Raw genomic sequence first — 11405 nt, 5'->3', positions numbered from 1 at the left:
CAAGGCAGTGGCATCATTTCAGAGAAACTGAGCCTTTGGTCACGTGATATTCTAAAAACAGACACAGGCTTTATTTGGACATGCAACTTTACTGGACCTTTACAGGACACAGGCTTCAGTGTCAGACGTAACGTCACTAGTCCTGTATTTACTTCTTATTGGATCAGCACCAGTCACATGTCACTGCACTTTGGGGCCCTAAAGGTAGGAGGGGCCTATTGAAAATGTCTGATCAAAGTAGCTCCCCCTCTACCTTACACTATATGCTGATATTCACAGTATTACGGTAAACACCATTACAAGAAATCCACTATATGTTTAAGCCATGATTTTATTTTGTGAACCAAACTGGACAAATTTCCTGAAACACTTTGCTGGAAAAGAGAAATGCTTATACTTCTATGAGTCACTAGAGGGAACCAAAGGACAACCAAAAACAGCTTCTTCAAAACACACAACAGTCTCAATCTATTGTAATCTAGAGTTTTAGTTACCTGCAGCTGTCTGCTGTGTTTTTTAAAGAAAACAGAAATATACAAACAGTATTTATAAAATATGAACATATTTATCTAGTCTATGAACATGTTAATTTCCCCAACCATGATGTGGTTAGCACACAACCCTGACTAGCCAGAAACAAATTAATAGTAAGTTCGTGAGTAAATTTCAGTGATAACACATTTAAAACCAAAGTGCTTTTATAATTCTGTCTAGAAAATAAAAAAGAGAATATACATATTCAGTCTGTATATGAAATGACCCAAGAGCACCCAATCCTTCAATCACAGGTCCAGAAATTAGAGGTCTAAAAACACAGAGACAGAAAAGGTTCATCTTCAGCTGAGTCTGAAATTGTTATCTGAGGTCGGTTGGGAGGTGATTGAAGAGACTGTGCAACAATAGCAACAACACCCACTTTTGAAATGAGCTTAAACTGCAGGATGATCACAAGTGATTAAGAAGGCCTTAATGATCTGGAGGGAAAATACAGACACACTATTTCTACCACATATGCAGGTTTGACACCATTTAGGCTTTAAACACAAACAGCGTCTTAATACTGAATTCTATCATTCACAGGGAGCTAGTGCAAGCCTGCTGACACTGTACTAGTAACTCTGGTATACAGTGTGTAACAATAGTCCAATTGAAATCAAACAAAGCTATGCATGAGCCTTTCCAGATCAGAAGACCAATCAGAGAGCACAGCACTAAAACATTAAATCAAACCTTAAAGAGTATCTGCATCATTATTCAGGGTAAGTTTGATACTAAGAGTGTGTTAATGGGTCATATAGTACTTTGTGACTTCCATGCTTCTGCTGTGTTAATCAGAGATGAGCAGACCAGTGAGAATAAATAAATCTACAGTCAAACTTTTGTGAACCTGCTCTGGAAGTATTTCAACAAAAGCGTAAAGCGTAAACAAAAGAGTAAAAAATGAGCCATGACACTCCCTCTGTCTTTGTGACATCATCAATCTCCTGGTCCAGTCCCTGTTAAGCCTTGCTAGGTGGGATCATCACTGTCACAGGAGGCATTTCATGGAGTCCAGAAAGGAAAGTTTGATTTATTCTATTTAAAGAATTAAACAATTAACAGCTGCCAATCATTAGGTTATTAGGTCATTGATTATTGATTATTGGCTCTGGATAAATATAAAGACACCATGAGGAGAGTGGAGATAAAGTATGGACAGAACACCAGCAGGTAGCGGACCAGGGTCAGCGCGAGCTGTGGGTGTGTTGAGGCAGAGGGCGGAGCTCCAGATGTGGGCTGGACTGAAACTGTGCTCAAGGAAGAGATGGGTGGTTTTAAGGCAGGAAGTGGAGCTTTGATTGGAGGTCTACCTATAGAGGGAATCCCATCTGTTCAGGTGAATCCATAAATAAAATAAAAGGTGAAATCAGAGTGAAGCTCCTCACCTGTGACAGTGATCCAGCTGGATGGAGACTCTCCATGATCACTGATGTCACACTTGTAGAGGCCTTCATCAGACCTGGAAACATGCGGGATGGTCATGTGACCTGTAGGCTCTTTCCCGATGAAGACGCCATCTTTGAAGAAAGCAGCTGGGAGGTTGGAGGGAGTGGTCTTTGTTTTACAGAGCAGAGTGACGTCATCTCCCTCCATCACAGGGAGGACAGGACTCTGCAGGATCACTGATCCACCTCAACACAGAGACAAACTACAGCATTTCATCCATTTACACACAGCTTCATCAACACTAACTCCACACACTCAGCTTACCAGTGACTGTCAGGTTAACCATGTTACTGATGGGACCCTCTCTGGACTCACACCAGTAAACTCCACTGTCCAGTGGAAAGACATAACTGATGTTACAGGAGGAACGAGCTGATATTCCCCACCGAACTCCACACTGAGTCCTCTGTTGTTTTCTTGTGTTTCTCCTCAGATTCCATCTCGTAGAGCTGTCGTCCTCCTCACAGCTCAGAGATACAAAGTCTCCTTCAAAGAACTGAGATCGGTTGGGGCTCACAGTCAGATGAGCTGTGAGGGAGAGGAGAATACATCCTCCATATTTCTTAACAATTGCAAACCTTTTAAAACCTCTAACCACTGTGATTGGCTGCTTCTCTGTACGACAGCTTGCGACTCCTAGCAGTGTGCAGGTAGCACCATTCCTAAATTGTCAATTATTGACTTGGACTGACATTTCGTTTATGGTTTTCCAGATTGGTTTGCTGCTTTTTGGAACATCTGACATTCCCACTCATTTGAATTAATGGGAGAGCATTGGAGCTCTATATCCACTGGCTGGCTTAACTTAATTAAGTTTTATTTATATATATTCAAAACACAACAGCGGTTGCCTTTTTCACACACACACAAAAAAGTTAATCATGGAGTTCCACAGGGTTCTATACTGAGACCATCACTTTTCACTTTCTTGATGCTCCTAAATTCAAATTTTATTTGTCACGTACACAGTCATACATAGTACGATATGTAGTGAAATGCTTGGTAGTGCTAACAGGCACTATTATTAGAAAATAGTGACTACATTTCAAATTATACGCCAATGGTACATGTTGTCACGTTACTGTGTTATATGCTACCATGGATTGTATCATACATGCGTTTGTGTATGATACATCCACGATACATACAGTATCATACATACAGTAACTATGTGTGTTTTGAAAATGTACTAAAATTAACTCAACAGTTAACATAAACTGGAGAACTTACATACTTTGTAATGATGCACAGAAAAATACTCAAAACAGACAATCTGAAGAGCATTTTTACAGATGTCCAATTCATTACATTTCCTGATCAACAAACTAGTTTGGATAGTTGTGCTTGTCAAGCACAAAAACAACAATCAAGATGCCAGGTCAGATCAGAATGAAAATTCTCAAAACCATTAGTGCAACCTCTACAACATTTAGTCATTTGTACACATCATAGTAGCAATTTCTCCTTCCTCTTAACAAATTGCAAATGCTCTCGGACAGTTGTATCAGTTGCTTTCATACAGTTCTCTGCTGTCGACAACATTATCATTTGCTTATGTCATGTCAGTCAAAATGAACTGTACTTTTGGATGCTGAATATTCATTCCCAATAAAACTAATAGTCTTCATTTCATTGCTTGAATCATTACATACAAAATTGGTAATTTTGTTTTCAAATGCTGTCCAGCATTATTATTTTTTCCTGGAAATGTCCCCTAAATTGAACATTTTCTCTCAGGTGAACTTGAGCTTTCGCTGACAATGAGGTGTGTGAAGTAATGGTTGTAACCAATGACAAGCCACTTGTTCACAGTCAGTCATCGATCAATCCCAAGAACCCTCAATTGGCAAGCATATATGAACCAAGCAGGACATAGCGTGTACCATGTCTACAATTCTGTGACACAGAAATGGAAAGTCAGCCTTGTGGAAGAGGGGTGAGGATGCGGGGGGTACAAAACAGGGGAAAATGGAGAAGACGCCAAAAACATAGGCAGATCCTTAATGAAATCAGGGCAAACTTGTGGACCATGTTGTCAATCACTGTCTCAAAATGGATGAGGCTGGTCGGAGGATCCAACCAAATGTTGGAAGAACACTGTGAATTTAATCAGTCAAAAATTTTGTAGGGAGAACAGGTATGTATAGTGTTGGACAGTAAGCCAACATCTCATAATATCTCATGTTTAGTGTACATTACTGTAATTTTACTGTACACGGCTGTACAAAAAGTGCATAGTGCTGTCTTGAGCACTTTCAGGTAGTGTCACCAAGTTCTGACCTTTTTTGGAAAACACTGAGAGAATACTGTACACTGTCATAATGTAAACATGACAAAGCCACTTGACTATCTTGTTCATCAAGATGGTGTCAAGACTTCTCATTTTGATGACACTGGCAGTTTCATTGACATGAATACTTGCTTTTGAGGAATGGATTATCGATTTTGAGCAAGTGAACTGCTTTTGCAGGTTATCCACTAGGATTTGCAGTTTGCACCAAATGTTTTGAGAAACAGTTGGTTCCACTGCTGTGCAAATGTTAATAGTGATGTGACTGAGAAAAACTGTAATATCCAAATCTGGGTGCATCAAAACAAACACAGTGTTTCCAAGAATATCATGTTTGTTTGTTTTGTTGTGTTTTTTGAAAAAAAAAAGGCTCTGGATGTTAAGCAGTTAAAGTTGTAGTGTCTCAGTATGACATGAAAGTGGGACAGGATGTGATGTCTCTGAGTTTCACCACAACATGCACAACAGTAACATGTAGCTACTTCTCTTTTCTGGATCCCATTACTTTGAAAAATTAAAAATGTGACAAAGATCCAAAAAATAATGCATTTTCATATGGAGTTAACTGCAGGCAAGATAAAATCTGATCTATCCCACCAATGAAAAGCCTCTATGAGCTCTTCTAAAGCACTTTACAGACTTTTCTTTTATTAGAGCTGCTGAGTTTTCAACTTTGACAGACGTTTACTGACCTTGGTTTGTTGTGCAGATCAGTAATAAGGTCACAACTAAAGAAAAATGATACTGAGGTTAGTTTCAGGTTTTAGACTCAGGAAGGCATGCACAAAGCATAAAAATAATTTTTAAAGTCACTAAACTCCACTTTTAAAGCTTTTAACTCCACAGTATCGCAGATTAAATGCAGTGGAGAGTTTGGTCTTTGGCATCTCATCATAGACCTATTTCTATTTCACAGCAAGCATGCTTTAAACGTCATCTTTCAAAACTGGAAACACTTTAGTTTAAAAGCAATCTAAGCTGACAGAAGTGTTTTAATAACATCCTTTTTAAAAATGTCAATTTAAAATTTTTTATTTTACATTAAAAACACAAAATGAAGCTAAAATAATAATATTTAACATTTTAAGCCCCAAGCCTAACTGATCTCCTGCCTTTTGCCCCCGTATCAGGGGGCGTTGGGGCTTAAGAGGTTAAGACTGTTGTTTCTTAAATTCTCTTTTTTAATCTATTTAGACTTTGTTAAAGAATATCATGGGAGCTGAAAAATGCTATAGGAGTACCAGAACAACTTAAATGAAATTAAATGTTATTGGAATCAAACTCAACAGAACTGCAGTGCAGATGTCAGCTAGTGTAGTAATAATTCATTATGTTGTACTTACAGAGCAGCCACAGCAGTGATATTTCTTCCATTCTTTCTCTTAATGGTGTTATTGACATTTTGATCATAGTCAAACATCATAGTCACATCTCGTTGGACACTCCTCCTTCCTGATTCTGTGAGACACTGTGGTTTGGCTTTCCCCCCCCCCTATAGCTTTATGAGAAATGTTCCTTTTCATAAATCTATAAAGTGAGGAAATGAGAAATGCTTCTTTGTTTTACGAACCAGAAAGACCCAAACTACTCTTGTCATGATAGTCTTTGTTTTAATATTTATCCTAAAATTTAAACTGCTTGTTTCTTTCCACTGTTTGTGACGTCAGTTCAGCTAAGAGGAAATGAGATTGAGGTGTTTTTTTAACCTGAAGCAGAGAGCCTCTCTCTGCTTTAACCACTAAAATGTGGTGAAAAAAAAGGGTACAGCTTGTCTGGTTCAAACTGGTTTCAACCTTTTTGCTCAGCTGACCCAGATTAAACATCCTTTTTCCGTCTATTGTCGCAAACCAGGCCGCATGGTATCATTCAAAAAGCTATTTATTTTAAATGAAGAAATAAAACAGAAGCCTTACACAAACCATGGATTTTGTGGTCAGTACAAACAGTGGTGTCGATAAGTTCATCGGTGGAATAATGGTATACACAACATTGTTTAGTGCTAACCCAAACGAAACAGAACGAAAAACCACAGGGTATCTCAGAGGAGAGCACCACACAGTGACTGAGACCCTTTTCACTCCCAATGCATAACATACCAATGATTTGTCACATGGCGTTGGTATGTAAAGTTTTGGGATTAGAACATGTTAGTGACTGAGCTCAGATGGCCTTTATAGAGCACTGGCATGCTAGGCCCAGTTCTTGCCATTGTAATTGGAAATGAACTACTCTACTCCTCTAATGCCTGCAAACGAGGCACAAAACAGAAAAAAAAACAGGCCGACAGAAGGGCAACATGGAGTGGGTTGTCACACTATCCAAAGTTCTTGGGCAGTGGCGGTTATCCCAGCCTACTTCAGGGTATTACACAATAAAGCCTGAAATAGCACTGTCCAGAGCTAACACAGCTTAGAATCACCATTTAACTTAACTTGCATATCGTCAGCCTGCTGGGGGAAGCTGAAGTACCTGCCATAAATCCATGCAGGAATAGGTTGAACATGTTAGGTAGCAGTGTAAGCCACCGATTAAGAACATCACACAGAAGTAAAAATGATTTAAGATAAAGGTGCTCATCCTCCTGCTCATCTGGGGGAACATCAGCGATTTCCCAGGCCATCCAAGACACATAATCTCTTAGGCGTGTCCTGAGTCCACCTCAGTGTCTCCTTACTCTATGACAGGCTCAGAACACCTTGCTCAGGAGATATCCCAATCAGATGCCCAAACCATTTTATCAAAGATCAAAGACATTCTTCTATTTCAATTCCCCTCCCCATCCTGTTGAATGGTGTGGGAGGCAATAGAGATTGAAAATGTGACGTCACTCAGGGGTAAAACCGCAAAGAATTCTGGGAACTCGTGGCAAGAGGTACTAGCGCACGCAGGCTTTCAATTGAAATCAGTCACACAGCGATAAAAAAGAAACACAAAAATGTCAAGAAGCTGTTGTATTATTAACTGCAATAGCCGGTCGCATGACAGCCACGGGAAGCCGACTGGTAAAGAGATCGGTTGTTATCGGATTACGTCGTTGAAGAGAAATTGTTCGAGCCATGTTTCCGAAGTAACAAAGAGGCGACGGGTGGCCTGGATTGCAGCCATTCAAAGACCAAATATAACGTCCCAGAACACTCCAGCTCACAGGTTAGTCTGCTCCAAGCATTCCCACAAAGGTCAGTCTGCTGTTGTAGTTAATGCGTCATTTTTCTTAACATAATTGGTGATATAGGTTACAAGCAAGTCTGGCGCTGAACAGAAATTGTCGCACTATGCTCCTTTATTTATTGTGCATAAATAGTAAATTGTCCTGACACAATATTGCGTTTCGCTTCTGTTATTATGGTACATTGACAAAAACATATACTTTTATTCACAGGATAAAACAGGTTTTTGTATCACTAATTGTCCAGTGCGATTACAGCATACAATATTGTTGTCACTGCTACATTTCTGTGATGCTACCAGAAATTATTTCCACTACTAATTAATTACCGTTGAGCTCAAAGGTCCTATTAATAAACGGTTAATGAATGTGTATTTATGAAGACTATTTGTGAGACTGGTAAACTTATGATACGTACGATGGTCTTTCGTTCTACACGGTGCATTTCAAGGTCCTGCACCCATCCGTCGGTAAACTGTACCTGGGCTTGTTGCAGTGACCTGAAGTTACTAAACTTCATGAGTGTATGCACTCACTCCAAGAAGCGTATAATTATAAATCTGAGCGTGGTGAAAGTTGGGCAGCACGCTAATGTATTTTGTCCCTCTGTGTGCTCGTAAGGGTCTGACCCTTTCACTGGTTTGATTTTTTTCCTCGTATCTTTTCTTTGACTTTTCATCAAGTCTGTCTTTGTACGGACCGGCATTGTTCTCCTTCGTTTTGTACAGAACCTTTTTGGGGGGCAAAGAAAAAGCAAGAATTTATTGGAACCTAAGAATGGATGTTTTGCGGTGCTGCAAATGCTTGCATTTGATGCAGGTAATTGGATTGTTTTGCCACGAGTTCACGGCATGCAATGCGCGAAAGTCACGTGGTCTGTCAATCTCTATTAGCTGTAGTTTTAACTCCAGACGTTGCAAGTAAGATTCTGTGTGTCCTTATTTGGTGAGGATGTTTTACTTCCTTCCCTTTATGTCCTCACCTGTGTTTGTATATGGTCAACTGTTAAGGGAAGGTAAGCACTGTACAGGGTGAGGGGAGATGACCCTTTGTCAGCATGAAGTTGTGTGAGTGCAGACACACACAGATGCACGCACACACACACACACACACACACACACACACACACACACACACACACACACATACACACAGTGTTTTAACCTTTTGTGACCTTTTGTGGGTGTTACAATGGGTGGTGCTTGTATTCACCGAATAAAATGCTGCAAGTGTTTCTTTGAAGTTGGCTAGGAGATAGGTGAGGAGCGTTCAGCTCCAAGAGCCTGCAAGTAAAAAACCATTTTCGCCGTTGTCTTGCTTTCTTCATGAGTGATGAGTTTCTGAACTAGTGGGCCTGCTGAATTTTTGCTATATGATATTATTTTTGCTCTTAAAGTGTGCATTTTATCCAATACCATGTGGCAGTTACTCACCACCAAAAAACAAAGAAACAACTGGGGTGTTACTGTCACTTGGTGTTTGCTCTCTGTGGTAGAGTATCATTTACTATTTCTGTTCCAATACACAATGGTGTTTTTGTGTAACTGAACAGCTTATAGATAACTTCTTATTTTATACTGTAATCTTCATATGCTTCATGCAAAGATCTCTATGTATAGACTCTCTAACTTATAGTCACAGTATTCACTCACTGTGTCTTTAGGGATTTGCTAGCACATAGCCAACTCGCTAGCAGCATTGCCTCTTATCCCTCCCACACTATCCTGCTCATTGTGTTTAATTGCTCCTCATCCTCCTTCAGCAGTAATGGCACTTTTACTAAATATAGGTAATGACACCTGGTTAGATCATTGGAAGGTCACTAAAATCAATATTGAATCGGTGTGTAACTTTGTCAAAACAATGTTGGACTGAAATGAAGGGTTGTTCTTATGGTTCTCATTTCTTCAATCAGTGATAAATAGTAAGATGTTCTAACTTCACGTGGGACTTTCTTATAAAGCAGCAAACTATTTCTCCAGGCTAAATGATGTTCTTCTAAATTTGTTATTAATCTCTGGCTCTCTTCCCCAGCATATCTTTTATCCTATCTTGATTCTCTCACCCCAACCGGTTGCTGCAGATGGCCACCCTGACGAAGGGGCACAAAGACCTTTACGTGACTGTGGACTCAAGTGCAGAACCAGATATGGAGATGACTGAGTTAATTTCATACAAGGTTTATTTGTAAACATAAACAAAGGATTAAACACAACATTCGTCGTGTGGTGACCTAAAGTGGCAAACTGTGAACAGAGGAGACAGTAGTTAGTGGGGATACAAAAGTTATCCACACTGTAAAAAAAAAAAGTAATATAAAAGTATTTTACTCTGTATTTTACAGTTTTGTACTGTTCTTCTAGAATATCATTAAATTTACATAAATAGACTGTGATTTTACATTTCAAATGTAAATTAACGTAAAATCACTGTAAATGTAATAAAACATAATTTTCTTGTTTTTTTAAATGTATTTGTCTGCACATATGCATATTTAGATTGTTAAAATACATTCACAAATGTATCATAATTTCACAAATATTTGTCCGTTATTTGAAAGATTGAACTGTTAAATTCAAATGTAATAATAAGGAAAAATATATAAAATGATTCTCATAAACTTTTTTTACATCAAATAATAATTATTATTATTGTTTTTTAAGGCGTTCGTGGCTCAAGAGTTGGCAGTTCTTGTAATCAGAAGGTTGCCGATTCGAGCCCCGGCTCGGACACTGTCGGTCGTTGTGTCCTTGGGCAAGACATTTCACCTACCACCTACTGGTGATGGCCAGAGGGGAATTATAAAGCACTTTGAGGGTCTCATAAAGCGCTATATGAATGCAATCCATTATTATTTAAACCAACTGTTAACTGTATATTTCTGTACATTTAAGTATTATTATTCACATTGCCGCATTCATTGACCTTGTTTACAAGTAATTTCATTGTTTAATCAAATTAAAATGTTCCTAATTTAATGTTTAAAAGCACTTGAAAAAGGCAAAATCCCATGTAAAATTAGGGCAACAAACTGTATTGTCATTACTGAAAATAACCATATTTTCATGAGAAAGTTATTTTCTGTTATTTTATGGTATTATTTTGGTGCCCCAGCTGCCGGGATATTACTGTTTTTTTAGGATTTTTTTTTTTTTTTTTTTTTTACGGTGTAGATTGTTTCTTTGAACCATTACCGAGGCACTAAATATGCCCACAAATCCGGCTATAGCATCATTTCATTTTGTATTTATTAGGATTTGGGTCCAGTATAAACAAAAAAAATATATTTTCTAACCTTAACCGAAAAATAAAATAAAAAAGTGGACTTACAAAGCAGTTGCAGTAGAAAGGCGTTGAAACCAAGCACACCATTGTTTTTTTGTGACATTACCAATAAGTTTGATGTGTCACATGGCCCTCTTCCTATTGAAAAAACAAAAGTTGTATCCAAGATGGCCGACTTCTAAATGGCCACCATGGTCACCACCCATCTTGAAGAGTTTGCCCCCTCACATATACTAATGTGCCACAAACAGGACTTTAATATCACCAACCATTCCGGTGTTATTATGGTGTATTCATATAAATGGCCCACCCTGTAGATTTACACTGTCACCAGTTGTATACATGCCCACCACAAACAGGCCTTATGCTCTGTCACACCTACACATACACATAGTGGGGCATTATAAGTACTAGAGATGGACCGATCCAATATTACGTATTGGTCCGATACTGACCTAAATTACTGGATCGGATATCGGAGAAAAATAAAAAATGTAATCCGATCCATTAAATATCATGAAAGCACCTCACAAAACTTGCAACACGCCGTAACTCACCTCAGAACGTTAGCACGTCGGAGCAGTATGCATCACGTGATAGAGCGGCCTGTCGGTGGTCTGGATAGCATTTGGAGCTTCGCTAGCAACCCGGCATTTCATCTCCGACAAAGTTATCCCG

General features: G+C 38.9%; 1 protein-coding gene across 1 annotated transcript; it reads right to left on the bottom strand.

Moving 5' to 3' along the window:
* Nucleotides 1–313: 313 nt before the first annotated feature.
* On the bottom strand, nt 314–6347 carry LOC120741616 (Fc receptor-like protein 5). Its single transcript, XM_040044589.1, has 5 exons — nt 5620–6347; nt 4969–5004; nt 2251–2514; nt 1926–2171; nt 314–1850 (listed from the first exon to the last, which is right to left on the bottom strand). The coding sequence occupies exons 1-5, from the start codon at nt 5684–5686 to the stop codon at nt 1633–1635; spliced, it is 831 nt and encodes a 276-aa protein (XP_039900523.1). The 5' UTR covers nt 5687–6347; the 3' UTR covers nt 314–1632.
* Between the last annotated feature and the right edge of the window lie 5058 nt (nt 6348–11405).

The sequence above is a fragment of the Simochromis diagramma genome, unplaced genomic scaffold (genome assembly GCF_900408965.1).
Source record: "Simochromis diagramma unplaced genomic scaffold, fSimDia1.1 OVJJ01000036.1, whole genome shotgun sequence".
In the NCBI taxonomy this organism is placed as follows: Eukaryota; Metazoa; Chordata; class Actinopteri; order Cichliformes; family Cichlidae; genus Simochromis; species Simochromis diagramma.
This window is presented reverse-complemented; position numbering and strand designations above follow the sequence as displayed.

Coding starts and splice junctions, on each gene's coding strand:
- LOC120741616 (XM_040044589.1), bottom strand. CDS start 5,686: ATGATCAAAATGTCAATAACACCATTAAGAGAAAGAATGGAAGAAATA. Junction 2,172..2,250: donor GGTTAACCTGACAGTCACTG/GTAAGCTGAGTG, acceptor CTCTGTGTTGAG/GTGGATCAGTGATCCTGCAG. Junction 1,851..1,925: donor CAGCTGGATCACTGTCACAG/GTGAGGAGCTTC, acceptor TTCCCTCTATAG/GTAGACCTCCAATCAAAGCT.